We start from the raw sequence: 16,302 nt of genomic DNA, 5'->3' as shown, positions 1-16,302 counted from the left end.
TGTCAGGTAAAGGCAAAGTTATGACATTTTATTGATTTATGCACTCTAGTTTAGGATATGGTTCCATATTAAAAATGTATCTACTCATCTATCATGTGATGACAAACTTTAATTTGAATGCTGTTTTATGTCTACAGCACAACCCCAAAGAGCTGCTGCCTCTGCACCAGGTGAGTGCGGTTTAAAGTTTAAAGCTAAATGGAGACATTGAAGGGGAATTTCGCCCGACGGTATTCTTACCTTTTCTTTGATGTTATGATTTCCTAGGACGAGTAGTACAGTAGAAACATTTCATAACTCCATCCCGGGTCAGCCACAGCTAAAAACCCGGAAGTCTCGCCAGACGAGATTTCGTGGAATCTCATCTAGCGAGACTTCCGGTGGGGCACATTCCAGACAATCACGTTGCACAGTGTTCTGTCACTATGGACATCAGATCACACAAAAAAGCTATTCAAATACGTGATTTAGCCCCTCAGGCGCAGGTTTTTAGCTGCGGCGGACACAGGATGGAGTTATGATTTTTTTTCTACTGTACCACTCGTCCTAGGATATCATAACATCATAGAAAATCCCCTTTAAGTTTATTCCTAGACCTACTGTCTGGCATTACTTACTAACCAAACAATTTGAATGGGAATCATTTTCATTCAAATTGTTTCATTGTTGTCTCCATCATTGTCTATGGATTTTGAAACATTTATAATCCATTGTTGCTGTAAATCAGTTATAATTATGCACTTTTATACCTGAGACTCCGCCAGTCATAAAATGATTGGCTTAGGAACGCGACAAAAACTAAAAAATCTCATGAATTCAAGGTTTCATGGTGTGTGTAATTGATTGAGAATCTGTCATTTTATGGGTGAACTACTCCTTTAAGTTCTTCACAGACTGACATTGACCTGATTAGTTACTATTCAAAACAGGGTACATGTACATGTCATGATGACTTTCCAACTAAAACAGGGTCATGTACATCATGTACATGTCATGATGACTTTCCAATTGACATCCATATGTTGTTACACTGGAAGGCTTGTTGTGTATTCAAGGATGATGAACTGTTCATTCCCCTTAGGTTCAGCAAGTCACTTTATCGACCTACACAGAGCTACCCTGATTCAGAGGGTGAAGATGGTCGATGCTATCCTGGATCTGCTTCTTGATGAGCATGGCATCACACAGGAGGGCTATGGGAAAGTGAGGTCTAAGACCAGCACTACGGATAAGATGAGGGAACTCTATGGCCTCCTGGATTCCAGTAGCTCAGAGGCCAAAGATATTTTCTACAGAGGTCTTGAGGAAAATGAGCGATTTCTTCTCAAAGATCTGAAGTAATCAGTAATGAAGAACTTCACCACCTCACTTTTGAAATAATACAGTGCATGTAAATGTAGTATATAAAATAATAAAACATGCACATTTACATCAATGTGTTGGGATATCCTTAATGGTAACGACTCACAAATTGTGTCTTGATGTTAAAAGTAACGTACTTCTGCCCTGTAACAAGGGAACGTGGTCACGTGTTGTGGGGGGCCCACAGTTAAATAAAGGGGGTGGGGCCCACAAATCATTCCACTTGATGAAGGCCATGTGTGGCCGAAACGTTGTACCTCCTGTACCACTTTCTGTGTTTTAAATAAAAACACTTTTAGGGGCAATGTTGTTGTGCAGACCTTTATTCTTTTATACTGTCACTCTGCGTCCATCACCAGACAGTGGTGAACTGGATGTGCACAACCCACTTCTGAACATCAACTGTCATCACCAACACCTATGTCCTCAGTCCCTTCATTTACAGCCCCTACACACACGATAATTCATTTATTTGTACAGCACTTTTCTTAACAAAGTTACAAAGTGCTTTAAAGAACACGTGTGTGTCCGTGTGTCCTGTCCGTGTGTTAGCAGCTAATCTCTGGCACTGTCGCTGCAAAACTGCGTACACACACACTCCGTGGATGCCAATTCAGAACCTCTGGCTAAAATTTTTCACATGGGCCTGTTGTAGCTCCACCTGGAGGCCGATTTGTGCAAAACCCATTTTTTTTTACATTACTCCTAGAGGTTTTATCCAAATGTCATGCAAATCGGTACACAGTATCTCTATAGTCATGTGATCAACACGGATCTGTCCGATTTCCCATATTCCATCCTCATTAGCTAAGGTTGGCTTCCAAAATTTGCAGGATTGGTCCGTTTTGAACAAAATGCCTCAAATCATGAACACAGCTTGCGATTTCCGTGAAATTTCACAAACACATTCCCACTAAGCCAAGGATGCCACCCTTTTTCACATTGGCCTGTTATAGCGCCACCAGCAGGTCTAATTTAGCAAAACACATTTTTGGAACATGATGCCTCAAATCATGAATGCAGTGTCCGATTGCCGTGAACGACCTAAGAATAAATGGCACCCTTTTCACATTGGCCTATAGCGCCACCAGGAGGCCACAATAACATACCTGACCTGGCAGAGAACTGTGCTCCGAGGAGCACTTTTTCTAGTTTTCATAATGTCATTTAGCCTGCTCACAGACATGGGTTATTGTGCCAAACATGCAGAGGATCTTTGAGAGAACGTTCTTTGTGGTCCAAATCTCCAGCAATGTCTCCCATTCTCTCTGCCATAGTATTCCTTGACAAGCTGATAGTAGTAAACGCCTGTCTTTTCTCATGGTTCCACCAACTCTGCGGCGGACGGCATGCAATCTCTGATAAATTCCCCCTCAGAGTACGGCTTCGATGCGGAAGCAACTTTGTGTGCAATCATGTAACTGGGCTCGAGGCGAGGTGGCCCCGAAAACGCAAGTTTGACACCTAACCACTGTCGGTGGAACAACAAGTGGGGCAGGACGGTTCTTCACAGCACTAACACACTAAATTATAGGCTACTCTGGATCATTCATTATTACAACATACTGTTCAATAATATACAATACCTCCAGGATAACAATGAATACGTCTTACTACTGTACAAGACATGACTACATTCATTATTACAATGATTAATTCATAATACCTCCTAAGCCTCTGGTTCCTCATTAAGGACAGTTAGAAAAAGTGTCTCAAAACAAAACTGCACTGATTTATGAATATTATGAAATGATCCATTCAAAGAACAAGGAGAGGTAAATGTAGAGGGCAATGTGCAAATATACAGTGGAAAAAACAACAACAAATTATACTAAAATAAAATGTCATCATGCAAGCACATAATGTAAAAATATATATTGTAAAAAAAAAAAAAAAGACATGTATATTGTAATATATTAAAACCGTTACAGGTTTTTTGTTTAATAACTGATGAGAAATGTGTTGTAAACAATAACCAATCATAATAAGGGGATCCTTTGGCCCAAAATTTCAAAACTGGCATGGGGGGGGTCTCTCTGTACCTGGCATTCCAGAATTTCAGTCTGATTAGTGTTGTCACTAATAGTTAGTTTAGTGTTTCTCCTCCCAGTTCTGGGGGCTTGGTTTGAGCGTATCTGGTGTGTGAGTGTTGTACGGTCGTTGCACGCCATCTTGTGGTCCCTTATGGCACTGCAGCCATCCGGATCCACAGGAGGAGGTGAAGCTTGTTGGAAGTGGAACGTCTGTCTCATCCTTTCCAGCAGCCATCTTCTTCCTCCATATACATGCTATGTCCTGATGCTCTCCACACTCACTATCCACAATCGGTTCCTTTTAAGAATGATCACAAGCTTTACTTATGCGCTTGCAACTTCACAGACCTTATTTTTAAATAGACAAAGCATACACAGTAACTCAACTTCTTATTCACTATTGTTTAAATGCAAAAGCAATACCCAGTATCCACAGATCTGTACAACCATTGCTCTCACCACTTTGATCTCCTCCATTCTCCCAGAGTCCCAGAGTCTTGTGTCTTCATTGACCTGCACCAGGGTGTGTCTCTGCAGTGCTGGGACGGTGTAGTGTTGCGCAAGATGATTCTCACAGTAGGAGACGTTACAGGTGAGACAGGACTTGATGGCTCGGCGTGTGATGCTGGAACAAACGTCACAAGCTGGACTACAGACTGTCTGCTGATGCAGCATCCAGTTCAATGCTACGTTAACAGAGAGCACAGGACGAACTGGGTAGCTGGTCTCACACAGGGGACACACGTAGTCTCCTGTATGGCCTGGCTGGGACCAGTAGGTATTGATGCAGTGCTGGCAGTAACTGTGTCCACAGGGGATGGACACAGGGTCCCTCAGGATAGAAACACACAGAAAGCATCTGACATGGTCTGCAGGCAGAACACTGGAGCTGAACTCACTTGGGAGAGGAGGGTGAAGAGAGATAGTGTTAGAACAAGAGATGGGTGCAGAGGGAAAGACTGAAACAGTCTACTGCACTCTTTCCCAAATACTGGGTTGGGACCCATTTGTGGGTCGCGGACACATTTTTATGGGTCACAAGTACATTTATTTTTTGTTTCCTACGTTTAGTTTTTACTTATTATTATTTAAAAACATAAAAAACAATTTCATGAATTAAAAACATCTACTATAAACTCTGATGATCAAGCTCCTTCACCTCAGCTCAGGGGACCTAATCTGTCTTTTGAAGTTGAAGAGTCGATCCATTGACTTGTCACTCTTCATGGACACACAGCTGGGAGAGGGACAGTCTGAGCTCTCCTTCTGGATCCTGAAAACCATGCAGCTGCACGTTAAGTTTCTCGAGCCAGACTGTTGACTCACACACATTTTAAAATGCGTCCGTACGCTGGGTTTCCGAGGCTACTGAAAATGTAACAGGAGTAACAGAGACACGCCCCCCCCCCCCCCCGCCCCCCAGCCGCGCAACTTGTTCTACTGTTAATCAAATTAGTCAATGCCTGTATAGCTTGCTGCTTAGCAGAAAAATTTAAAATACCTTTAAAAACGCATATAATAATAATAATTATTATTATTAATGTTGTTATTATTATTATTATTATTATCTATATATACAATTTGAATCCTGCGCCATGTCGGTTGTCCGTATGCGACGCCAGTGTGACGGTGTGACGTAATCTGACATCACGATGACAACGCCAGTGTGACCTAATGCGACGCCAGTGTGACGTAATCTGACATCACGATGACAACGCCAGTGTGACGTAATCTCACGACAGCATGACATCACATGACATCACATCCTACCTATAAATTCTAGGATGCCGTCAGATCGCACCAGTTCGACGGCTTCCATAGTGATAAATAGTAATAATCTATACCAGTAAGACTCCCTAATCGGGAGATAAGCGACCGTAGGTCACATGTATACAGAAGAGGGCTGTAACGGCGATTGGTTCCTAGTTGTGTGGGCAATGGATAGTTTTGTTTGGTGGTCTAAATGTGGGGTTAGCTGTGACATGGTGGCGTTTATGTGGGCAGAAAACGTGTAATGTGTATAGGGGAAAGGAGGGATTGTTTGTGGGGGGCAAGCCCCCGAGTTACGGCATTTTATGTGAGCTGCAGTGGCAGGGGGTCCTCCACTGGGGGCGCCACCACTTTTGCATCCGTTCTGGAGCACCAGGAGTGGGTGGTCCCCGGGAATGCCCCGTGAGCAGCCCCGTTGGGGTGGTCATTTGGTAATTTGTCCACATGTGCTCATTTTTTACACTTGGGGGTCCCCGAGGCAGCTGGGGGTCCCTGGAGCTCCGGGGGTCCTTGGAGGGTGTAGTTTGGCAGGTAAGGAGTGTGTGTGCAAAATGTGGCATGGATCGGGGCAATGGGTGCGGAGATATGAGCAGGGCAAAAGTGTGACGTGTGTGACGGAGTGACGGAGTGACGGACGGACACCTGGAGCAGCTTTCTGTAGTAAGTGCGACCTACGGTCGCAACAAGGAACTCTCTCCACCACAAGAACTCTCTCCACCACAATGACGACAACTATGGACACAACGCCAGTGTGACGTAATCTCACGACAGCATGACATCACGCATGACATCACATCCTACCTATAAATTCTAGGATGCCGTCAGATCGCACCAGTTCGACGGCTTCCATAGTGGGTTTTGGTCATTGGAGAGGTGATGCACGTCACCTCTTTCTGAAGTGGGTACTTTCAAAGCCTGCCGTGGATTTAGGAGAGCACAAAACTCTCTCTCACACTGTGAGGTGCCTGTAAGGTGGCACTGCAAAGTGAACGACGCGTCACGCTAGACGTTCGGGCCGCGTAGCGGCCCGAACTTCTAGTTATTATACACTACTAGACCAGCCAACTATTTAAGTTGATTCTTAAGTTTAAAGTGTGAACCTGTTCTAACTGAGGTTCCACAGTGATAAACAGGGTTAAACAGCATATTCTATTTTTCATTTTCTTTCTGGTGTAAATCTCACTTCCCACTGATGGTAAAAACCCAAAAGAAAATCCCTCTCTGACATTTACTGAATTGAACAACTGGCATTTTAATTAGAAGGATCTCTCCAATTCATTATAAATCACTTCACTGACAAATATCCCCCTCCCCGCCTGGCTTACGTCCTCCAAACACCACGGTGGATTCGAACCCCCAGACTAGGCCTGTGACTCCGTGAGCGTGCTCGCCCGGCGCCCCGGCCTCGTTTACCACATGTACTACTGTAGCATCTAAATAGCAGATCTACAAGCATTACGCTCTGCTCAGCCCCTCCCCTCTGTGTGAGTGTGAGGCCCTGATTGACAGACTGTTCCCACCTGGACAGCCCAGCTGTACTGCCTGTTCATTGGACTGGCGTGTGTATATAAGGAGTGTTGTTGTGATTTTCTGGTGTTTGCTGCTGTGCTTTTTGCATCTCTGCTCCAGTTGCTTTCTTGTTTTGTATTTTAGACCTTGAAGTTTGTGTTTCCCTTTACTAGAGGAGTTGATCAGATTTCATTCAGGAGTTTTCAGTTTTTTTGCCAAAACTTTCCTTTGTGTGTTTTCTGTGTTCGGGGTTCTATACCGGGATGTGAGCGTGACTCACAGAGCAGGCTGTACATCATGCATAGCACCAATAAACCGTCGTCGTCGGGCAGAAACCTTGTATCTCCATATTGAACTTTGAATGTGCTTTCGTAAGATTAATGGCCGATGTACAAGCTCACAACGAACGTAATTGTGAGCTTGTAGATCGTCTATTTTCACTGTTTTGAAAATTTTACATTTTTGGGGCGGTGTAGCCGCCCCCTATAAGTGAGTTTTGGACACCGACCAAAACATTTGTGTACCCCCTAACCCTTCCATTGTTAATGCAAATCGATACTTTTTTCATATCAGCCAATCACATTACAGCTAGTGTCATCACCACTAACTGTAATGTGATTGGCTGACTTTGCAAATTCAGGACTGTGATTGGCTAGCGAAACACATGACACATGTGCAGCCCTATGGATAGCAGTATGGACTTTAAAAAAAGTCATTTATCCTTTTTTTAAAGTGAGTCATGTTGTGATGACCACACACCGCCCACTTCACACTGGGTGTGATTTTTTTTATGATAAAGGAACATTTTTAGACATTCAAGCTTTCTGCCTGACATCAACAAAATGTCAGATGTGAAACCTTCAAGCTAACCACAAGCCTGCCTCTCTGTAACCACCATCTAGGTCTCTGTACAAACAGACACAATGAACAGACACAATGTTATGCTTTCTATATCAACTGTATGCAGTATGAGGATAATATGTAAGGTGTTATTGTGTCATATTATCACCAGCTGTAATTCATAATCTGGTGATCAGTATGTGTTTATTCTACTGGCTGGAATGCAATAAACAGATGCAAAACTTGCCATGTTAATGAGCATGTGAGCATTTTCAGGAGTGCATGCTTGAAACATCACTTTTTTTTACATCAGATGACCTCAGTGTAAAGTGGATAATGGACAGTGTTTAGACCCATGTCCTGCCCTGTAAAGCTAGCCAGGACTGCATCTATAATACTTTAGATTGGGACAACAACGATGCTATTGTTACATACACTAGACCATACCCGGTCGACGCATGCGTGGGGGGATATGCGCACATGATCTGGCAACCCGGGAGGCAGTTCGTCCCATAGCTGGGCAGCCCCGTAACCATGGCGACAGTGTTTGACACAAAAACGCTAATAAGAAGCTGAGATTTGATGAAATTGAAAAACGGGCTTCACAGTTAAGTTCAGATGGTAATGGTCAATGGCTGTGTGCAAAATCAGAGCAATTGGTCCAGCCAGTGGGGACAACCGGGTAGCTTCACCACCACTACAAACGCACAGAGGTTACTAGAATTATAGTAGGATAGTAGGATACATACATACACACAGTATATGTTACAGAACGTGTGGGAAACCAGTACAAGTGGGAAAAGTGGAACGGGAGCGGCCTGAAACACCCCCCGGGTCCCTTTGAGGCTATAGGCACCCCAAGGGAAATTAAACACCACTTGTTCCTCATGGGAAAACGCATCCTCTAGGCCGGGGCGGCGATTAGCTGTGATTGGCGGGGCCAACGAACCGTCGGCCTCCGGTTTGGATTCTTTATCGTTTTTTTGCCCCGGCCTCCCCGGTGTTTTTATTCAACCTTCCTTTCTGTGTTCTGGGTTCTACCTTTCATCCCGGAGTGTGAGAGTGACACACAGAGCAGGCTTTACATCATTTGCATACAAGTTGAAGTGACATTAGGCATTGTAAATGAAACGACAGCCTGCCAGGTACTTATAACAAGGTGTTAATAAAGTGACCACCATGGATGGAGCTCTCTCTCTCTCTCTCTCTCTCTTTGATCTCTGCTCTGCAGTAGTTAACGAGCATATATTTTTCCTCTGACAATCTAAATCAAACTAATAAGGACTTTATCTGTCACACTGACATGTGTGTGCAGGATTTAACACGTAAGCAATCTGTGACACTTACATGGAATATTACATTATTAGTTACATTGTTTGTTTTGCTTACTTTGCAACTGTTTGATAGTTGAATTGTTTTATTGGCTGAAATAGGCTACTTTGCAGATGGAGTACCGTTTTTTTATTCAGTGTTCATAATATAGGATCATGTATTTGTATCAGTATTAGCCATACTGATGACAGTAGATTTATAGTGTTGTCTGTTGACAATTTGTTGATCTGTGAGCCCAGCCCACCTGCTATTTACAGAGGATACTGTAGGTGGGCACTAGGGACATCTGGGCATCTTGATGTCAAATTGGCTATTTTTTGCAAAATGTTAAAAAAATGTACATTTGAAAAATGGTCTTAAGTAATGTAAAGTATACATGATGTGATCATGCACGGTACATCATTATCATTATTAATTGTATCCTTCAAATCCTTGTTTGTTCAAAAATGACTGGATATACAGGTTTTGTAGCAATTTGTGGAAATATTAGACCTTCATTTTCGAATGTTTAAGCATGTTCTAATCATGTACACTTTACTTTCCTTAAAAACATTTTCCAAATATTACATTTTTTTACATTTTGGAAAAAATAGGAAATTTAACACAGAGGTGCACTCCAAATCAGTTAACCACTCTAACCCTGTTTACACTTAGGCTATTCAATATTAGCCATCTAAATCTCTTGTGAGCTTGTAAATCTGCTCTTGAGAATTTGCCAACATATCAATGTGGGGGTCCTTGACATGAAAATGTTTGACAACCTTTGTAGAGTGTGTGCACAAGGTGTAGGCCTACTGTGTGTGTGCGTGTGTGCGTGCGTGCGTGCGCGCAAAAGGAACAGCATTCCTTTAAATGCTGCCATGTCTAAATTATCTGATCACTCAACTCGTGTCTGTTTGACTTGCGTGTTTTCTTTTGCATTGTTCTATTAACATAACGTACATTATTTACAACACACCTACAAATGGAATCACACCAATGTTCACAGACCTTATCATCAAGATCATTATTGAAGCTTATTGCCAAACAGAAACCTACAGAACTTCATCTCACTCTTGACCTCAAGTAACTCTGTGCATGTCCTCCTCTGCAAAGCCAACAAAATAACCATAAAACATTATAATAACTCACCCACCATTGTAACTGTTATGCTAGGATGGACTATCCATCTACAGTATGTACATATTATGTTGGATAAATCTTTAAAGCAGTGGTTCTCAAACGTTTTCATGTCAAGGACCCCCAAATTGACGCATATTAGCCCACGGACCCCCATTTGAAAAGATACGTCAGGGTATGCATTAGAACAGTGGTTCTCAAACTTGTTCAGGTCAAGTACCCCTAAATGAATGCGGATTTAGTCACGGACCCCCATCTGAAAAGAGTTCCAGATGTGGTGTTAAAAATGTAAAAAATATTCAAACATTTTCAAAGAATATCAAGATTTTTGGAAAATAGCTGATGTATGTAGGGCCCTGGGGGTCCCCGGACCCCACTTTGGGAACCCCTGCATTAGACCACGGACCACCATAACTCTGAGAGTGTAAACATGGAACCAAATGGACCCGTAAGGGTCCATTTGGTTCCATTTGTACACTCTCAGAGTTACAGCAACATAAGGGTCCATTTGGTTACTAACTATCCAACATGTATCTGGGTACCCCCTGGAACCCACTCAAGGACCCCTGGGGGTCCCCGGACCCCACTTTGAGAACCATGGCATTAGAATACGGACCCCCATTTGATACCATTCTGATCTCTGGAACCCAAATGGACCTGCTAGGGTTCCTAACTATCAATTTTGGCTGGTCCCCCTGGGACCCCTTCAAGGACCCCAGACCACAATTTGAGAACCACTGCCATAAGAGACGGCTCCCTCGTTATTTAACACACACACACACACACACACACACACACACACACACACACACACACACACACACACACACACACACACACACACACACACACACACACACACACACACACACACACACACTAGGACATCATCATCTTCATCACAGTATCTGTCACAGTCTGCAGAGGAGGAGGAGGAAACACAATCACCGCCTGACAGCAGGTGTGTCTTTAACCAGCAGCTTTACTGTTAACGTCAACCATTCACTATAACTATAATGATGATTACAACTATGACTGTTTATTGAGTTTATAAGGATCCTCATTAGCTGGTGCTGAGTCCATTAAGACCTGAAGCCAGTTCTACAAATGTCTTCTAAATCCCAACAGTTTTCTAAAAAGCGTATGTTTCTGTATCAGTGGTTCTCAAACTTTTTCATAACTGTGAAGGACCCCTAAGAATTATATGTATTTGGCCACCGACCCCCCATCTCAAAACATTTTGTTCCAGGGACCCCCCAGAAGCAAAGATTGGAGTTTATGAGCTTGTAGATCTGATATTTTTGAATAGCCAAAAGTGTAAAATAATGCTTTTTACCTCAAATAAAAAAATGACTTGGATGCGTTCCAGGTCTTAAAGGGTTAACCACAGCTAGTCTTCCTGGGGTCCACACATAACATAAAAAACATGACATTCAACAACACAGTACATGCCACATGCTGGTGATACTGTATGTAGGGGAGAGAAAAGCACTGGACTGGATACATATCTGGGGCTCTGTTATATTAATGTATTTAATGTAATTTAAAAAATATATATAATATTAATATTTAATGTAGTTATGAGTTAATGTAGTTATTATTTAGACTCAAGCTATTGTTGATACTTTTCATTGGTTCAATATTTAATTAAAAAAAAATCAAATTAGAGGCTTGTAATTAATTATTCAAAATGAATCGCATGTTTAATCGCATATCAATATATATATATATTTTTTTTTTTCAATTAAAACAGATTTTGGTATAAGAGCGAATCAATGAGAGAATAAATAAGTTTAAGCAACAAAATATTTGTTTTTTTAACAAGGGGGTACTAAGCAGACTAACATATCAGTGCAAGTTTTACTATAAAGTGCAGAAATTCTAGGAATAATATATATATATATATTAAGAGATTCAGCTGCAACATGTTTAGCATTGAGGTGATCATGCAAATTCTTTGTTGCACAATCTGCACACAACCGTGTTTTTATCCACGCTTCCATCAAAGAGTTTTCTAAATCTAAATGTCCCATCCACTGGGCCAAGCAAAGCCGTCTGACGGGTTCTTCTCCCATTGTGTGTACTGGGGTTTGTTGTCTGTTGGGTTGGTGCACCGGTATGATCGGTACGCCTGAAACTCGTCTAGTGAAAAAAAAGTGCAAAAACTAAGCACGATTAAAATGCGTTAATCTTTTCCCAGCCCTATTTATAACATTTATAAGATCTATGAAGAACACCTTGATTCATGTCTGTCACCTGTAGCTGCTTTGAAAACCTACTAAACATCTTTATAATGTTTACTTACTGTCTCTTAAGTGTGAATTTAACCCTGTCAGGGTACACATAGAACCCTTACGGCTGATTTATACTCGGATGCACACCACGTCATGCACCAAACAATAGCAGATCTACAAGCTCATAGCCGTTATGAGCTTGGGGGCGTTCTTAGAGGTTGTCAAACTGGTGGCCCTGGGGCCGAATACGGGCCCTGAAGGGGTCCTATCTGGTCAATGTGGTTCCATTTATACACTGTCAGAGTTACAGACCTGTAAGGGACCTAAGGGTGTTATGGTTGTGTATAATAGATGCTTCTGTGTGCCTGTCAGCATTCTTAGAATAATGATTTATGGTGATTACTCAGCCCATTCTGTGGAAAGGAATAATGCTGTAACTATTGGATTCATATGGAGTGCTCCTGTGACATGCTGTATAGTATACTGTACACAAGTGAGTGTTGTAGTGACTATTAGTTATTATAGATAGTTATTATTAGTGTGTGTGTGTGTGTGTGTGTGTGTGTGTGTGTGTGTGTGTGTGTGTGTGTGTGCGTGCGTGCGTGCGTGCGTGCGTGCGTGCGTGCGTGCGTGCGTGCGTGCGCGCGTGGGTGTGTGCGCAGGCATGCAGAGTCACTTTTAGATGCATGTTATTATGTCAAGAACCACCGGCCTAATGCTCTGTAAACTGGTTGGTCCTTGAAATGAAAAAAGCCCGAAGGTCTCTGCACCCTTTTTAATTCCTCTCCTTGTCATACAGGAATATTTATGTTTGACTGTCGTGTTTTCTTTGCTATTGTTCCATTAACATTCCGTACACACCTACGCACGGAGTCACACCAATGAAACCTTATCATCATCATAATTATTGAAGCTTATTGCCAAACAGAAACCTACAGAACTTGATCTCACTCTTGACCTCAAGTAACCCTCTGTCATCTGCAAAGCCAACAGTCTGTATACTAATAACTATATAACATATAATAACAACTCACCCACCATTCTAACTTTTCTGCTAGAATGGACTATAGTAGGTACACAACCAAGAGAACAGACTCCCCCTCTATTTCACTCTCTCATACACACACACACACACACACACACACACACACACACACACACACACACACACACACACACACACACTGAAACAAGGCATTATGATTTCATAAAGCTGTGTTGAGCAGGCCCCCCCAGAGCCAGAGCCCCTCTATACAACTGGACCACTTTTATACCCACTGTTTCAGAGCAAAGCAAAGCAAAGTAAAGCAAAGTTTGTTGTTTACCCAGGGTGTCGGACTAAGCACAAAGCTTGTTTCCAGCCGGACCCTGCATGGAAGCCTTGCTCAAGGGCTATTCAGCGGTGATTCATGATTGATGTGATGAATTGGGGAATCGAACTAGGGACCTTCCGGTATCAAGGCCGCCCCTCTAACCACTAGGCCACCGCTGCCACTGCACTGCATTTCTGGGGCTCACAAACAGAGGCACATTTTATGAAGGGGCAAAGTGGGCAAGTATACATGGGGGAAAGAGATTACTTAGACTTAGTTCCTCCCCTTCCTGTTGGAACATTGGGCGACCCTTCTTGCACCATGACAGCTGACACCTATCTTGTTTAGGTCTTCCTTAAAGTGGAAGTAACATAATGGACACTACTTTGTCCCAATTTAATTGTGACAAAGTTGTGAAAATATTTGCCAATGTAACTATAGACTGAAAGGGTCTGTGTTGAGAGTTTTCAGAAGAAAGAAGCCCCTAGTGGCCAAAATTCCGAAAATCCCTCTCACCACCTCGGAAAGGGCCGACCGAAAACAACGCGTCAGAGATGAGACTCAAATACGTCACCCATCTGGAATACATTGGAAAAGGCCGTTTTAATTACACTATTTTACTCTATTTACAATAAAGTAAAAAAAAAACTTTTTTAATTGACATGACCAAAGACATGTCTGCTATACACCCTCAATTTTTTTTAAATAATCCGCCGCCCGTTTTTGCAGTATTCACATCGAAACAGAGGTCGCGCAGATATATTGTCTTGGGGGCGTGTCTTGATCAACCAGGCTGTTCCAGCGGGCCACAGCGGATCAGCATGCCCCAAGATGAGCGCTCATCTGCGGGTATAACCAGAGAGGTGACTCGGGGTCTGGTTCTGGAAGTTTTTTTTTTTTTTTGTTTTGTTTTTACCTCTGGATTTTTGTGGTCTGTCTGGCTGTAGCAAACAATGACACTACATTAGATTAATAGTGGACAGGTAGACTAGTTATTTATTTTAAATGGAATTAAGAGTTAGTGATAGAAATACCTTTATGCTCTGGTCTGCCCGCTGGACGAGGGGCAACGACGTGACGTGGACGGCTTTGTTATATAAAGTAACGAAGTACATTTACTCAAGTAGCCTACTGCACTTTACTGTGGTATTTCCAATTTGCATTAGTTTTACTTCTACTCAACTACATCTCAGAGACAAATATTATACTTTTACTCCACTACAACTATTGGACAACTTTAGTCACTAGTTACTTTGTAGATTTCGATTATTATTACTAAACACACATTATACAACAGGTAGTTCCCACCAAGCAATCTGATTGGTTGAAATAGCTTTCTAGCCGTGCTTCAAACCAGCATCATAGCACGGGCCGAATCCCATTAATAAATCACTCCGCAGTGCAGTCCAGTCCGCACCTGATTAGACCATTATATGGCACAGCTGTGCTGTGAAGTCACTCTGTCCCACGGTAGGAAAACAAACAGACAGCAGCCTGACCCACCGCCGCCACCGGAGAACAAACAGCTATGCAAAATGGACTATGTTGTTAATTTGGTGGATTTACGGTTGATCAATGGTTAGAAGGTTATAAATATCCTCCTGTGTAAAGTAAAATGACTCCCATTTCGTTAACAGTCCAGTAGGCTATATGCTCCGTCGTACGACCGTGTCACGCGGCCAAAATAGCCGATCTACAAGTTCACAACGCGTCGCCATCGCGACGCGTTGTCAGCTTGTAGATCAGTTATTTTGGCCGCGTGACACGGTCGTACGACGGAGCATATAGCCTACTGGAATTCATTCCACTGCGCAAGCATTGATAGCTCAGCTGTGTTGATGAGACCGTGCCTCAAACTCAAAGCACTGCTACAGGGACTATTTAATGTCTCTCAGTCAAAAACTCTTCTCTTTACAGGGAAACGGACAATAGCGAAACATTTTTATTATTAATTGCCCCACAATATGAATACATTTGGATGTGTTTTGTTGGTAACTGTTGTATAATCGCAATATTACACTCGAGGGTGTGCTTTACCTTACATTATTGGCACTTCAGTGATGCTGGCGGAACTCGGCTGGCGCCTCGTTCCTGACCGCATCACTGTCGTGCCAATAATGACGGTAAAGCACACCCTCTCGTGTAATATTGCTTAATTAACCACTTCAGCCCTATATACATTTCGGCCATTTGAAAATAGCCGATCTACAAGCTCACAATGCAACGCCTATCTACAACTGTGAGCTTAATTGTAGATCGGCTATTTTTTCGAAAATGTATACATTTGAAAACATATGAAACAGGACATTCTGCGTAAGGATTACTTTTACTTCTGGTACACAGTATTTCTACATTAATGATACTTTTACGTGTGAAATATTTGAGTACTTTTTCAGCCACTGGACAATTAGCTCTTCACAATGAAATAATTCCGAGCAGAGAAATAAACACTGTTTAGGTTACACGGAGGATAAATAAAAATGTTAAACAAGTATTCTTGTTTACACTATGCCTCAAAGCATTTAATTATTATATTACTTTTAACATGCACAAAGTGGTTCTTCCTGGTTCTTTTTAATGTAAATTTTCCAACCAGAGACCAACATATATATACATACAATCATTGTAGTGTTATGTTGATTTTCCTGTTAATGTGAATATCAATTGGTTTACAGCCTAACACTCTCAACCATAGTTCTGAATATTAGTATATTATTTTGGTCCATAGAAATTTTGCTGGGTCTCCACATTTACATTGCATCAGTCAAGAGAAAAAAATACAATTTACCC

At 42.2% G+C, this 16,302-nt stretch overlaps 1 protein-coding gene across 1 annotated transcript in view; it reads right to left on the bottom strand.

The window, feature by feature from the left end:
- Positions 1-3,453: 3,453 nt before the first annotated feature.
- Positions 3,454-16,302, bottom strand: part of LOC311058176 (uncharacterized protein) — a gene marked incomplete at its 3' end in the record, with an annotated part of 66,746 nt that continues 53,897 nt past the window's right edge. The window contains exons 3-5 of the mRNA XM_084075527.1: positions 4,555-4,668; positions 3,858-4,293; positions 3,454-3,693 (exon numbers count right to left, since the gene is read on the bottom strand). Coding sequence (XP_083931653.1) covers positions 3,454-3,693; positions 3,858-4,293; positions 4,555-4,668 — 790 coding nt within the window. The remainder of the gene's footprint in view (positions 3,694-3,857; positions 4,294-4,554; positions 4,669-16,302) is intronic.

Source organism: Gymnoscopelus microlampas, assembly GCF_963454915.1.
Source record: "Gymnoscopelus microlampas genome assembly, chromosome: 13".
NCBI classification, from domain to species: Eukaryota; Metazoa; Chordata; class Actinopteri; order Myctophiformes; family Myctophidae; genus Gymnoscopelus; species Gymnoscopelus microlampas.
Note: the sequence above shows the minus strand (reverse complement) of the source record. Positions and strands in the feature narration are given on the sequence as shown.